The 16027-nt window shown below is 35.9% G+C and overlaps 1 protein-coding gene across 1 annotated transcript in view; it reads right to left on the bottom strand.

Annotated features, from left to right (window-relative positions):
• The window catches only part of CNTN1 (contactin 1), a 282041-nt gene that overhangs the window by 143178 nt on the left and 122836 nt on the right, over positions 1 to 16027 (bottom strand). The window contains 6 exon segments of the mRNA XM_017855593.1: positions 2723 to 2873; positions 7424 to 7541; positions 8205 to 8329; positions 11246 to 11427; positions 11564 to 11663; positions 15424 to 15630. Coding sequence (XP_017711082.1) covers positions 2723 to 2873; positions 7424 to 7541; positions 8205 to 8329; positions 11246 to 11427; positions 11564 to 11663; positions 15424 to 15630 — 883 coding nt within the window.

Consider the following 16027-nt stretch of genomic DNA (forward strand, 5'->3'; position numbering starts at 1 on the left):
GAGGCGATGCCTCGCCCTGCTTCAGCTCTCGCTGGTCAGGCTGCAGCAGCTGACCAGCACCGATTGTCCGGCACTCCCTAGTGAGATGACCCCAGTACCTCAGTTGAAAATGCAGAAATCACCGGTCTTCTGTGTCGCTCGCACTGGGAGTTGGAGACTGGAGCTGTTCCTATTCGGCCATCTTGCTCCGCCCCCTTAATGATGTTTCTTTCTTAAATCACGCTAATATTTTTGGTTTACTTAGTTTTCGATTGATCTTTACCATCTTTAAAGGGTATACAAAATTCCATGTGTCATTCATCTCATTTATACTTTCAGGTACATTTCCCTTGAGATTAAAATATTTTTTAATAAAATATTTAGAAAACCTGATTTTTTGGTAATAATTATCCTTATTCTTAAAGTAATATAGATTAAACTCTCAAGATTGTATCCTTGTTTCCAGATACTATGATATATAGATCAGCTGTCAAACAAACTAGGAACAATCTGGTCTTTAACCAATTGGTCACTTATTGTTGCCAGAATTGCTCCAGAATAACCTCTGGAGTAGAAAAGACTAACGAAGATCCCTTCCTATAAGTGGTTTAAATAAAAGTGACTTTAGAGCTAACAGCAATCCATTGAATTTAAATTAGCAACTAACTTAATTCTGTTAATTACAAAGAAATTCTGCTGCGGAAAGTATATCATTTGAGCCAAAAATAAAATCATAAAATGATAAACTAATTACCATTTATCAAGATACATAGCTTCTCCCAAATATCACAGAAACCACTTTTTAGGCCACTAACCAGATACAGAAAGAACTTAGTTACGTGGAAATGGTTTTTATAATTACATTCAGAAGAATAAGATTATATTTATACTTAAAGACCAATAGTTAGTCCTTGGGTATTCTTTTTCAAAATAAACACCAAAATTTTATGTTTAGCTTTTATACATATCCTTTTACAATTCAAATATATTTGCATATGAATACTATATCTACTATAAAATGGTATTTACACTGAGATATTAATGGGTTGAAGTACTAAGTAAAATTTTATAGACTCTTTCATCAAGGAAATAATGCAATTTGATTTCAAAGGCTTTAAAATATAACACAATCAAACTGTAAAATTTCAGGAGCTAGATCTTTCTCTTCTTTTTTTGAACACATATTGATATTTAGGAAAAACAAGTCCATGAAACATAGTTCTGCGAATTCCTTAGTTGAAGAGGTCCATGACATGGGTCTTCATCAGAATCAGAAAAATATTTTATTATCAAGGAGGAGAACTAATGGTTTGTCCAATGTGGAATGCCCTGCTCTAGGTTGTGGAAGGAGTAAGCACCTACACATGCAGCTGCCCTTTGATCATGGTCTCCGCATTGCTCATTGTCTGAACATTAATGTCAGCAAATTGAACAAATGGACTTTTCCTTTTACACTTCTTGTTAAAATCTTAATTCTTAGGTCAAACATATTAACGTTAAAAGTTAATGTGTTCAGGGAAGCCCCTGATGTCCCTGCCCTCTTCCCCCATTCATTAAACAGCTGTGTCTGTGCTCATCCTAATAAGAGGGCTGTGTTGGCATATTCTCAATTCATATCAGTGTCTTACAACTTCAAGTTCTAGTTTGGATAACGTCAATATATTTTTTCAGAAGGTCACTTTAACTTTACCAAGCTTTAGACACATCAAAATAGGGATGATAATTCCCATGTTACTTTATTGGGTTACTGTGAAGAAAATAATGTATTTTCTACACTTGATTAATAATTGTCTTTCAAATGACAAAAGTCATCCCAGTCCTCCCCTGTTTAAGACTTCAAACAGATTTCCATTACTCTTAGATGAAGCCCAAGCCCCTTCGCATAGAAAATTTTGTCATTGATGATCTGGTTTATTATGTCTCATCTCTTAAAAGTCTCCTCCATTTTCCTCTAAAGACAAATCACACTGATTTCAGTTTCTGCAATTTCTTACACATTCTAAACTTCTCACCACAGGGTCTTTGTGCATGCTGCCCTCACATTCTGGAATACACCCCAAAGCCAACGCCCATGTCCCATCCCTCCCATTTCCCATTCTGGCTTTCTCCTCCTCCTAATTTTTGCACTCAATATTACTTCTTCTAGGAAACATACAAACTGTTCAGTGTAGCTTTTACACAAATAATCTATATAAGTTGTACACTGCTTTTTCATTTTGTCCCCAAACCACCGAAACATCGGTAGATTGTTCACTTACAAGGAAGATGATGATAACATCTTGTTCATTTCAAGATAGGAAGAGATTATTTGCACTTTGAAATCACTTTTTTATTTTCTACAAAATATTTAATAGACTAATTGCATAAAATTCAGTTGAATATGAATGGATATAGATGCCTATATTGGGGGAAAATATGTTAGAGAGATCCTATTTTATTTCCCATTGTTTATTAACTGTGTGACATTGGGCAATTTATAACAACAAGGCAACAAAAAACACCTCCGAGCTTCAATTTTCTAAATTCCTTATACATTACAGAGTCCTGTTAATTGAACCTTCATTATAATAGATACTGACAGGGATAGGTATTTCTATTCCATCTTAGAACTACAGGATCTTCTGTGAAAAAATAATAATTTAGAGCAAACAACATTTTCATTATTCACATATAAATAAGTCTTCTATAAAATAAACTTTTTCAAACAGTTTATTGCAATTGGATTTCTAGTTTCAGCACTGACCTGCTACTATTGACAAGCCACTCTGTCCCTTTACTCCATGAAAACTTTGGTTTTGGTGCAGCTTTAGGTTTGCATTCAATTATCACCCTTCCACCTTTAGCAGCCAGGATCTTCTTCTTCATAGGATTCATTTCAAAAGTTGGAGCCAACGCTAAAAAGAAAACAAATTGTTATTTTTCTCTTTCTGTTTGTAAAGCCTAAACATCGCTTCTGTGTTGTCGAATCTTTTATTCTCCTTTAATAGTTAATGGAAAGGATTAATCTCAGTAAATATGATCAGCTATCACCAATAGGCATTCTATACCTAATGCTTTGTAACTTTTATTTAATAACTTTGACTTATAAAATTCACCCAATTCCAATGTACAGTTCTTGATGATCACTGAATTGATTATTAGAAACTTTAATTAGAGTCCAGGCATGGTGGCTCACACCTATAATCCCAGCACTTTTGGAGGCTGAGGTGGGCAGATGGCTTAGCCTAGGAGTTTGAGAGTGCACAGGATAACACGGTGAAACTCCATCTCTACCTAAAATACCCAAAATTAGCTGGGAATGTTGGTGCATGTCTGCAGTCCCAGCTATCAAGGAGGCTGAGGTGGAGGATCACCTGAACCTAGAAGGTCAAAGCTCCTGTGAGCCGTGATCGCACCACTGCACTCCAGCCCGGGAAACACCATGAGACCCTGTCTCAATAAATAAATAACTTTAATTTCAATAAAATGTTTTATACACACTTACCTTAAAATTAACACTGAATTCCGTTCCTTTGACTCAATTCCACAAGGAAAGTAAAGTGAAAGGCTGAAGAAAATTGACCAGCATTATACACACTGACATATGGTCCTAATCAATCCTCTAAACTACATGTTGACTGAACTATACCCAGTTTATAAATGAGAAAAGTGAAATCTATTAGGATTATCTAATTCAGCAAAGGTGCCACAGGTAGTAACAAGTGGGAGTCACATTTGAAACTAGGTCCTTCTGTTTCCAAAGCATGTGCTTCTGATTAAACAATGCAGTCTCTCCTCCTTTATACAATTACTGAGCATCACCTGTATGCAAACACTCTGCAAAATGCCAAAATAACTGGAGCCCTGCTTTCAGGATCTATCTGTAAACAGCTATGGGAATAATGGTTCTAATAAACTAATTAAGGAGTACATGATCATTTGTAGTTCATCCTTACCTCCAAGTACAGAACAATAATTATCAGAACAGAATATAGAGTTTTTTAAATGTTACTCCCTTGATGGTATGCTCTGACTTTCCTCAAGGTCCCCACATTTAATCCACTGCTCACTCTCCTCTTCCCTTGGCAGACTCCAAAGAGATTTCATCCATATATTTCAACACATTACAATCATCTGTAACTGTGTACTTTCTGGAGGCTTTTCTAGGCCTAAGCATATCTTCATCTAGGTTTTGACCCTTCATCCTCTGGTCTGGTCATTCTCAAATTTATCTTTGTATTAAAATCACCTGGGGATCTTTTTAAAGTGTCCATTCAGCAGGTCTGGGGTGAGCCTGGGATTCTGCATTTCTAATGTGCTCCTAGGTATGGCCACTGCTGCTGATGAAGAAGACTTTTTTTTGTGGCAAAGATTCATTCTATTCCATTGTTTCACTAGTCTGAATTATGATAATTGGCAATAAATAAATTAGTAAGCAACCAACCTATGTTGTACACCTAACACAGTACTGAGTATTTTGTGTAGGCTCAATAAACATTTTGTGTGACATGACATATTGCTTCTAAAACATGAAAGAAAATTTAATAGTATTATATTTTAAAACCAAAATTCATCTAAAATAAGGATTTTCCTTGAATCAGTTTAGATTTCAGTGAAATAGTTGATTTGGTGTGGTCCTTTAAATGACTTCAGATTTATCTAATATTTGAATTTCTAACAACAGGATCTAGACTGTATTCCTATATATATTTTGGAAGTGGCAAAAATAAGGGGATATTCTTCCTCTCAACTAAGAAGATGGCACTATGCATTTCTTATCTCTTTGATTCTTTATTGCGGTATATGAGCCTGTTAAAGGAATAGCATCTGGTGTAGAGTAAGTGCTCAATAAATATTTGCTGGATGAACACATGAATTAACTAAATAACCCAAGAAAAGAGAGGAAGGGAGAAGTACTGTTCATAAGAGTATAAAAAACAAGAATAGAACAGATTGAGACAAATTTAAACATGTCCAGAGCTATTGATCTGGGGAGGATCAAATTGCTCAGTTTGCTAATTATATTAATAGCCATTAAATGATTTGACAATTCTAGACTAAATATATAGACATCTTTCAGTCTAAGCTGAGGTGTTTTTATACTTCTCTTTTGAAACAAATGAAGATATGAACTTTAACAGAAAATAAAATTTACATTTGGGACAGAGTTCAAACTGACTTCCTCTCTAAGTGTCACAGTGATTTTCTATTCCTTTGTACCAAAGATATCTGAGCTTGTGCTTGCTTGATACCCAAGTAACTACAGTAAATATATTACGAGAACATTTAGGCCGTAGAGAGGAAGAAATAGAGTATGATCCTCAGCATTAATAAGTGGCTGGGAATGTTAAAATTAAGATGGCTTTAACTTATTGAGAATAGTTTTCTTTAATTCTTTATTATAACTCTCATTTCCTATTATTTTCTTTTAGTGTCAATCAGTTTGTAGTGATACCAATGTTCTGAAGAGTTTTCTTTAGGTGCAGCAAGAATAGAAGTGGCCGCATTGAGTCATTGCTTTATCTTTTCAGTAACTAATGCTAGAAGAAAAAGCCTGACTTCCTGAATTCACTACTTACAATATGACTTGACTTAGTGACAACTCTTTCAAATAACATGAAAAGGACATAATACAGTAAGACTTTAGGGCCGGGCACAGTGGCTCATGCCTGTAAATTCCAACACTTTTTGGGAGGCCAAAGTGGGCAGACTGCTTGAACTCAGGAGTTCTGGACCAGCCTGAACAACATGGTGAAACTCCATCTCTATAAAAAATACAAAACTTAGCTGGGTGTGGTGGACTGTGCCTGTTGTCTCAGCTACTTGGGAGGTTGCGGTGGGAGGATGGCTTGAGCACAGGAGGCAGAAACTGCAGTAAACTGAGATCACACCACTGCACTTTAGCTTGGGTAATAGGGGAGACTCTGTCTCAATAAAACAGACTTTTGTAAAGTAGTTGTAATGAATATAAATAAGATAGTCATAATGGGAGATATTTCTGGTGTAAATTGGAGATTAGTGGATGTACTGGATGCGGAAGTGATGTGGTAGACTCTGCCATTCTTTAGAACAAAGAATCTTTGAGGAAGAGAAGATGTGAGTGTGGGTGGGAGACATTAATAATGAATTCAGCTGCAGACATGCTAAGCTTGGATTATCTGTGGGGTTATCCAAATGAACATTGCTACTAGGAATTATTTATATTGAGATTGAAGCTGAGGATAATTATCTGGGCCAGAGATAAAAGTAAAGGGATCGCTGGTAGGTAATAGGAAATGAATAAAAATTTAACTAGATATTTTAAAATAAAATAAAATCCAGGAATAATAATATAGAATAGAGAAAAGGAAATGAAATGGATCAGAGGGATGGAATGCTGGGATAGAGCAAGATTTCTAGCCAGGCAGAGGAGAGGGTGAAAAAGGTGACAATGAAGGAGATAGAGAAGAAATGGTCTGTGAGGTTTGACAGCTCAGAATCACCAAAGACAAGAGATAAGAAAGCTTAAGCATCATACAGAACTAGAAATCCTGTATGACTAAGAGAGGCAGCTGGTGGATATATGTTCACACACACACACATACATACATACATACATACATACACACACCCAGACACATACACACACACACACATGAGAATGAATAGTTGCTGATATCAAGTATCAGGGAAAGTGAAAAGGAATGAATATAGTGCAAAGAGGTAAAATAGTTGTTTCATGTTTGCTTAGGAGAGACACTTTCTTCTCTAGATAAAAAGTATTGAAAAGACAATGTAGTAAAGAGATAGCTTTGAGTGATGGATGGGAAGTTGAAATACTTCATGCAAAAAGATTTCAATTTTCATGGAGGACAAGAATACAATATAAAAGCCAGAGTCAGGGTGCAGTGAGGGACCAGCAGAATGTCCTAAAGGTTTTGAATAGCAACTGTAGTGTATGAGACCCAGGGACTGACAATGCCCACAAAGTGCCAAACACCCATCTGATGCTGATCACATGCAGTGTTTTAACATCAGTCTTCAATGTTATGTGATTCTTCAGGCAGTGTTCAGCTCTCCAGGCATATGAGAGGATAAGACTTATCAAAATTGGCATGTGTAAATTGTGCTTTATCATTAAAAAATGCTAAAAACAATTATATTCCATGTTCCTTCAAATTTATTATAGAATTCAGCTTCTTAGCTAAAAATAAAATGATGCAATTTCATGAAATAGGAATTTGTATGTAGTTGGAAATTCAACTAGCATAAGAAAAGTTTAAAGCGTTACTTTCTTCCTACTTACATGTTCTTCAACAAAAGGAAAACCGTATCATTTCGTTCCCAAATGCATGTTAAAAGTTTTTAACATTGCAAATAAAAGAATGTAATGTGAAATCAAATGTGATCTATGGATACTCCGACATCTTTTTTACTATGTCACTTTCTTGATGAATGTTTTACAGAAATTAGAAATGATACTGACCCAGGATCTTCAACTCAGCATTTGCATAAATGGCTCCATATGTGTTTTCAGCTATGCACTGATACATTCCGGCATTTTCAAAAGTCACATCGTACAGTCTTAATTCCCCTTTATGATACTGAAAAGAATAAAATTGAAACATATTCTCAATGGACTTTAATAGGAATACTTTCACTTAGGTCTGGGCTTGGTTGTCTTTTAATTTAGATACATTATGTTCATCTGCCCCCACTGTTACCTAAAATGAACTAAGTGGGATTTTCATGGCATGGGAAAGGAAAACCCACTTACCATGCCCAAAGGCTCTTGTTCTATTCATCCTACAGAGCTGAGAGTCCACCTTTTCACCTCTTGGACCAGCTGGGAGATTACAGTGGGAAGGTAGAGAAGAATCCCACTGCCGCTACTTGTCCCCAGGGCCAAAGGTAGGACTTAGAGCTTCACTCTTACCTCTGTCTCTGTGGGGTACAGGAAAATAGTGGCAAGAAAAAGAGGACAATATCAGGTATTGGAGATGGATGAGTAGGAAGAGGGTGGAAAAGTGGAACAAAGGAAAAAATGAGAGAGAGAGAAAGAAGGTAGAGTAAGATTACAGAAAGTTGTTTAAACTGAAAGAAGATACTTTATGTTCAGTTTTTGTTTGTCTTTTTTCAGAAGCTTTTATATTTCAGGGCCCAAGTACCCTTCTCTATTGTCTCTCCTGCTAAATGTATCCCAGGACCACCCTGAAACACTGCTTGAACAGGGACTCAGGAACAGCAAAGCACTTGAACATACATACCGCATATCCATTTTTCAACCATCGGATTGTAGGGATGGGCTTCCCTGTGGCCACACAAGGCCAGTAGAGGTCACTGCCTATGTCCACCTCTGTGTCATTGATATGTTCTACCCACTCAGGGAAAGCTAAAAAGTAAGGAACATTGTAAATGTTAAATCAAAGTCTCAATATCCATCATAATCTCCAGAGTATAAATATTACATTTAGTTAAACTAATTCTGCAGAATACATCAGATAGTGTAGGTATCCCGAATTCAGTCATAGGCCTTGTCTTTTCATAGGTTTAGCCTATGCAAATCCTGTGTTATTACAGCAGGAGGTAACTATAACTCATTATTTTTCCATTTGTAAATCATGTTTTGTTGAAAAGTTGAGTTATAATTAGTACTAAAATAATTGACTTTTCTGCTCATAATATAAACCTTTCAAGTCTGTAAAATGACAATTGAGGTTTTAAAGAATTACATCTCAATTCAATATGACACCATCTCTTAACATTTTGTTTAAAGACTCAGATTTTTTCCCCACTACCTCAGGTATACAGTATCTTCATTTTGATGGAACTTTCAGGTAGTGGCCACTGTAACATCTTACTGTGGTGCTAGAAAAATGACTTGGACACCTAAATATACTCTTTCCATATTAGAAACTATATACAGTAGCTATGATTGGTGAAATCCATGCATTAGTAAAATTGAACTCAGTCTCATTCTTTAATCTGATCTACTTTATACCTAAAGAAACATCCATAAAATGAGAAAATGCTAAAATTTTCCAAAGAAAAAAATATTTCTAGAGAACAAGTAAGTAAACAATTTGACAGTCTTTTGATTATTTCAGTTATCTAGTCCAAATAAATGCAGATAAATAAATTAATATAAAATAAAAAGGAAGTAGGAGGAAAGAATCCTGAGGGGAGAATAATATTTAATTTTCTTTGAAACTGGGAACTTGTGTTAGTTTTATGGCAAAAGCAATATATGCATCTTATAAAAAGCATTTAACGAGTAATAAAATACTAGAAATTTGAAAACTAGTTTTTTTGTCATTTTTATGTCACCAAATACCATCAACAATATACATTATAATGTATACATTATGCATGTAGACATATGTACACCTATATATTTTACAGCATAAATAATCTCATTTAGTACATGTTTTCACTTATCATTACATTTGTCTATAACATAGGGAGATATTTAAAATATTGGTGGATATGTTCATGTTAATTGAGAGATGTTTTATTTTGTATACAATCTTAGCAATACATAATACAGGAATATCAGCACCCTTCCTGTCTTGGCCTCACATGGACAACACAGACATTTGCTATTACATCATGTAATGAATAATTGAACTGGATTGACACATTCTATATATGGCTTAATTATGTAACCTTCCAGTGATGTGATCAGACCTAAAGATAATACTTAGTATGCTGCATTAGTAAAGAATAAATAATATTTATCTTAAATTACCTGCTATAAATACGTGCTCTGTCACCTTGGTTCTTCTAAGGCTTTAGATATTAGTTCAAAATACTACTCTGTTGAGAACCTGGAGTGTAGTTTTCTTAATATGTTGAATAAAAACAGGTCTATAAGCTTTAGAAACCTAGTAGAAAGTGGTGGATTCATTTCAAAAGTTTAAAGGATCTTACCTAGAATTTTCTTCCTTTCAGGAGGCCATTTCATGCACATTTGATATTTATCATATTAACATTACTGTGGCATTGGATACACAAGTCTGAAGTTCAGGGTAAATGTTTGGGTTAGAGCATTCAGGGTATAGAGTGTGTCTAAAGCCATGATCACGAATGAGATCATAAAGGGAGTGACTGAAATGGAGATGGGGTTCACAGATGGAACCCTGATCACGCCAATGTTAGAAAGGTATGGAGTTGAAAGGCAATGGAGAATGAAAGATGATACAAGGAAATGAATAACAAAGTGGGTTGCAGACATGAAGCACAGAAAGTGAATCATGAAGAAGGGAGGGACCAACTGTGACAACCACTGCTGTTAGATCAAACAAAGTACAACTGAGAACTGATCGTTGGCTTTAGCAATATGGAAGTCTGTGATCATGAAAAGAAAGGTTTCTGTGGAGAGGTAGAGATGCAAATCATATTGGAGTGCGTTTAAGAGAGAAGAAAAACTGGAGATGGAGACAACACCTTTAGGGAGTATGGGTTAATCTGTCAAATTTTTTATTCCTTTTTGGGAGAGACAAGAGAAAGTGAAATGGGACAGTAGCCAGAGTTAAAAATGAATAATCCTGTGGAAGCCCTCCATGTTTCTTTAGTTGTGACCTGCAGGGTTCATGTTGTGGAACATTATAGTTTCAGTCTGGAAAGTTTCCAATGTGGCCTGAAAAAAAATCTCTCTTCCCAAATGTAAGTTTATTTTAATGTGTGAAAATGAAAGGTTTGTGCCAAGATAATTTTTGTCAAAAAAAAAAAAAAAAAAAAAAAAAAAAAAACAAAAAGATTCCTTAGACCAAGTGGCCTCTCAAAAGTGTCAGGACCAATAGTAGCAGCATCCTTTGGGAATTTGTTAAAAATACAAATTCATGGACCCTTAACAGACCTCTGAATTAAAAATTCTGAGAGTTTGGCCCAGCAATCTGTGTTTTAACAAGCCCTCCATGTGATGTTGATGCATGCTTAAGTTTGCAAACCACTGACTTAAACTAAGTCATAACATATAGCTTCTTCTATGAATAAAAAGATACTGAAAAAAGACAGTGATAAAATGAGTAAACAAACTACATTGAGTGTACATTCTGAAAATTACCAATAACCATTCTATTGATCCATTGCTATTACCTACGGTTCAATTAGTAATAAGTTCGTAACTTCTATAACTCATAGTTGTGACTTCATTAGACATATGAGAAATATTTTATCTTTCTTCATGATGTAACATACATCACTGTTGTTAAAACTATTAATCATTATATAGTAGTTTTTCAAGTATGGAAATGGTTCTAAATAAGATATTGATGAAATTTATACAAAATTAAAATAATATATCTACCTTGAACATAAATTCTTGCTTGATGTTTATCCTTTCCTCTAATGTTCTCAGCCTCACATTCATAGATGCCTTCATCTTCTAGCTGAATATTGAAGATCTTAAGAACAGCCCCAGAGGTGCTAATCTCAGCAGTGCTTGGCATTGGTTCTAGAACCTTCCGCCATCGGATATCCGGAACAGGACTTTAAACAGAAGATACCAGTGCTAAAGATTCGCACACTTAAAAGACAATTACTTTATGTTTATAGCTAAACAATTATTTATTTCCTAAAATGGTACTATTTCTATATATATTAATGAAAGTGTCAGTATACTTACTTTCCAAGTGCAAAACATTCTAAGGTCACATTTTGGCCCATCAGTGCATATACATCCTTGAACTGAACTACAATATCAGCAGGATATGGTTTTGTTGTTCCTAATATTAAGAGAAACACAAATGTTCACTAATTATTAGGCACAATAGTAGTTATTCTTAAACATGGTAATTCTGTAGGATTAGAGCTGCTTCAATATGGAAGCTTTTCTCTGTACAGGTACTGGTTATATCATAATGGATAGACTTGTTTGTTTATGCACAGTATGAATATAGTATAACTTCCCAGCATTTTCATAAATATTGGCTCATTCTGACAGCTGCATAACCAATGTGACTCAATTTACTAAAAAAATTCCTGTCTTGGCCGGGCGTGGTGGCTCAAGCCTGTAATCCCAGCACTTTGGGAGGCTGAGACGGGCGGATCACAAGGTCAGGAGATCGAGACCATCCTGGCTAACACGGTGAAACCCCGTCTCTATTAAAAAATACAAAAAAACTAGCCAGGCAAGGTGGCCGGCACCTGTAGTCCCAGCTACTTGGGAGGCTGAGGCACGAGAATGGCGTAAACCCAGGAGGCAGAGCTTGCAGTGAGCTGAGATCTGGCCACTGCACTCCAGCCTGGGTGACAGAGTGAGACTCCGTCTCAAAAAAAAATAAAAATAAATTCCTGTCTTCAGTGAGCAACAGATATGTGGCAAACATTGTGATCACTGCTGCATGGAACTCAGGAAGATAGAGAAAGAAAATGAAGGAGAAGGAAAGAGAAGGAGAAGAGAGTAGAAAAGAAAGATGCAAGGCAAGAAACTAAGGAGAAAAGAAGAAATGCCCAGAGATAAAGGCAAAGGGAAACAAATTGAAAAGAGAGAAGGAGAGAGGGAAAGAAGGAAAACATTTACTCAGACAACACAGCACTCTTCAAAATAAACACTTATTTAGCATATCAGTCCTGAAAGATGTGTTAATCCTTCAGGCTTACAGAGAAAATCAGGTTCAGAAAGGTGAAAGGCATTATTTAGGATCACAAATTGAGCGTATACCTCACACTGTAAAATGCTAAAGAGACAAATAAACAAATAATGATATATAAGCCAAACCAAAATGGGTACTCTGAGTGACTGATGAGGAGGGTAGTTAGAAGTAGGTAAGGGCTATAGGACTCTGAGGCAAATATGGCATTTAAATTTGACCAGTTCAGGTTGAGCAAACAGCATATTATGACAAAGCTCCAGGAGTGTGCAAGGAATTTTAAAAGGTCTAGGAACTCAAATGATGCTGAAGTATATGAGCTGGAACCCACAACCTAGAAGGACTGAAAAAATGATAGAAAGATTTTGAGATGAATTTTCTCAATAGGTAATGTATTAGTCTGTTCTCACTCTGCTAATAAAGACGTATCTGAGACTAGGTAATATATAAAGGAAAGAGGTTTAATTGACTCACAGTTCCGCATAACAGGAGGTCTCACAATTGTGGTGGAAGATTAAGGAAGAGCAACGGGAAATCTTACATGGCAGTGGGCAAGAGACAGCATGTGCAGGGGGAACTCCCCTTTATACAACCATCAGATCTCATGAGACTTATTCACTACTACAAGAACAGTATGGGGGAACAGCCCCCCATGATTCAATTATGTCCACCTGGCCCTGCCCTTGACAAGTGAAGACTATTACAATTTGAGGTGAGATTTGGGTGAGGACACAGCCAAATCATATCAGTTAACTACCACTGGGACTTGGTAAGAGAAGTAATATGGATCGTATCTTTGGTTTAAGTCGAAGACCTTGTTGGCATTTTTAAAGAATGGAGCATGAAGAGGAGAAATATATATAGAAGACAATCTCAGAGGTCCATAAAACGCTGTTTCAACACTTCAGGCAAAACAGGTGAGGGCCAACACTAGGGCATAGTTACAGTGAAAACAGAAAGGAAATAGTAAATATAAATTGTATTTTAGAGGCAGAATCAACAGGACGGCTCCTTGGATCAGTGTTTCTCAAGGTGTAGATTAAAGGCTCAATCATCAGAATCACGTAGGATACTGGTTCAACTTGTGGATTCCTGGGTCACATTCCATGCCTGATGAATCAGTACGTCTGGGTCCTGCATTAGTCCCAAAACTCTCCAGGTGCTTACATACTAATTAAGAACCACTGGGTTAGCTGTACCGAAGATCAGTGGAAATTGGGATTTGATAATAAATCATGCTACCTTGAGTTAGTAGAAATAAAATTGTGTTGCTAAATAAGCTAAAGAAAAGGAGAAGGTTTTGGGGAAAAATAATGTGTATTTGTGACATTTTGAGCTTAACATCTTCGAGGGCTTTTTCGGGGGACAAGTCCAGGATACAGGAGGAATTGAGATCTAAACACAAGAAAAATTTCAGAGCTGTGAACTTGAAGTCTCCTGCAAAGGTATACTGTTGAAAATGTATAGGTGGGTGAGAATATCTAGGAAAGATTAGAGGAAAATATAAGAAAGAAGAATATTTTGTGAAGAATATTCTATGAAATTTGTCAGAGAGGCAGAAGGGAGATGAAGAGTTCAGGAAATTAGGTGAAGCAAGAAAACTTCATGAAAGGCAGAAGAGGCCGTGTCAAAGCTCGAATAGAAAAAGGACTGCAAAGTGTCCTTTGGATTTAGCAAATAGGAATTCATAATAATTCAAAATTGCATTGAATACAAGAGAATATGCAGAGAGAAGGAGGTAGAGCAGAATCTGAAGATTCAGGAAAGGAGAAAATAAGTGATGTAGTGAAGTTTCTAATTGAAACAAATGGAATGTGTACCAGAACAACTGGAGAACTTAGCTTGAGCAGGGGGAGAAATATTTCTGCTACTGAGACAAAACGTCAGAAAATAAATAGAAGTGCTGAACTGCAAGTGTATTTCTGGGGAAGAGTAGAAAGAAAATCAAGAGAATTTTTACATGATGGCTTCTTTTCAGTCTATGAAGTAGGGGTGAGATTATCTCTTAAAACCGAGAAAAGAAAATGAGCCAGAAAGTCAACAATATTTTTTGAATACCAATTATGTGAGTGTTGTCTTGCAGAGAAAAATAAAAATGGAACCTCAATGGTGTTATGGCATTTTTCCCATCATCACACTGTACTTAGGGGTAAAGGCAGGAACCAGACCTAAATCTGTTAATCTGAAGCTGGTATGCTCTCATGAGCTTGAATTTGCTGATATTAATGTAGCAGAAGGACTTGGATAGAAATAATGTAAAGTAAGCAAGTATACTGTGATTTGATTCTCTTAAGCAGCAGTGCATTTTAAAGGGGAAGTAGTTCAATTGGAGCTTAGGGAAAAGCCAATCAGATTGTCAGTGGTCATCCGCCGTGGTACTACCGGGGTAGCACCATACGCTGATTATGTAGATTACAAAAGACCATTTTTATACTTAATTGTATCATGTAAATAGTTTCTTAAAAATACCAAAATAATCAAAATGACTTAAAAGAATTCTACAGTTACTATTGTTTGTTTTAATCTACAAATCATTTGATTTCTTCATGAGCTTACTAAGAAATAGGAATGGCCGCAAAACAAGAAGTAGATGCCAGCGATTTCCACTGTAACCAATACACTAGAACTTGACTAAAGTATCAGTCCCCTGTGTATTTCCCGAGCTAGAGGCAACTCATCCGAACACAACCTTATTACAGCAATTTTATTAACTGAATCTTCTCAACGCAAAAAGCTTAGGACCAAGCCTTTGGCCCCTTCAACGTGCATCCCCTTCTATATTCTCCTTCCTGAAAAGCCAGCTAGTCCTCACTGGATATTTCTTTTCATTACGGTAAGTATACCATATGTAGACAACCTTGCGAAAACAGAGTATAACAAATAAAATACTTACGTTCAGGTATTGGAATGAGTGGGATGAATTTGCTGAACACGCTCTTTGTAATAGAAGGACTGGAAACAAAGCAGGAATAATTGCCTTTGTCAGAAGCCTCAACATTTGCAATGTAGAGATTGCCATTTGTCTGAGACACAAATCGTCGTTTATCCATTGTGATAAATACAGGAAATTCATTTAGAAGCCAGCGGTAGCTAAGATCATCTAGAAGAAATTATTTTCTTCTAAATATGAAGTGCTTCTCCCAAAGCTGTTACAAATTTAATAGAGGCTAGTAACAAGCTATCACTTAATCTAACAGAGGCTATTGAAGAGCAAATGTTAGGAGAAAGCCAAGACAAACAGTGTACACTTTAAAATATGTACTATATTTTACATGAATATAAGCATTACACTAAGCAATTACATCTATTTATCTATATTTCTATTATTTTATAAACTATTAACGTTCTTGCTTTCATTTCATTGATGGACTAAGTGAAACTCGAAGAGGTTACATAACTTGCTTAGAATTTCATGACTATTATGAAGAAATGGTATTTTGAATCCACATCTAATAACTCCAAAGCCATGATTAATCTGCCATACTGTATTTTATAAA

The sequence above is a fragment of the Rhinopithecus bieti genome, unplaced genomic scaffold (assembly GCF_001698545.2).
Source record: "Rhinopithecus bieti isolate Rb0 unplaced genomic scaffold, ASM169854v2 scaffold_1070, whole genome shotgun sequence".
NCBI classification, from domain to species: Eukaryota; Metazoa; Chordata; class Mammalia; order Primates; family Cercopithecidae; genus Rhinopithecus; species Rhinopithecus bieti.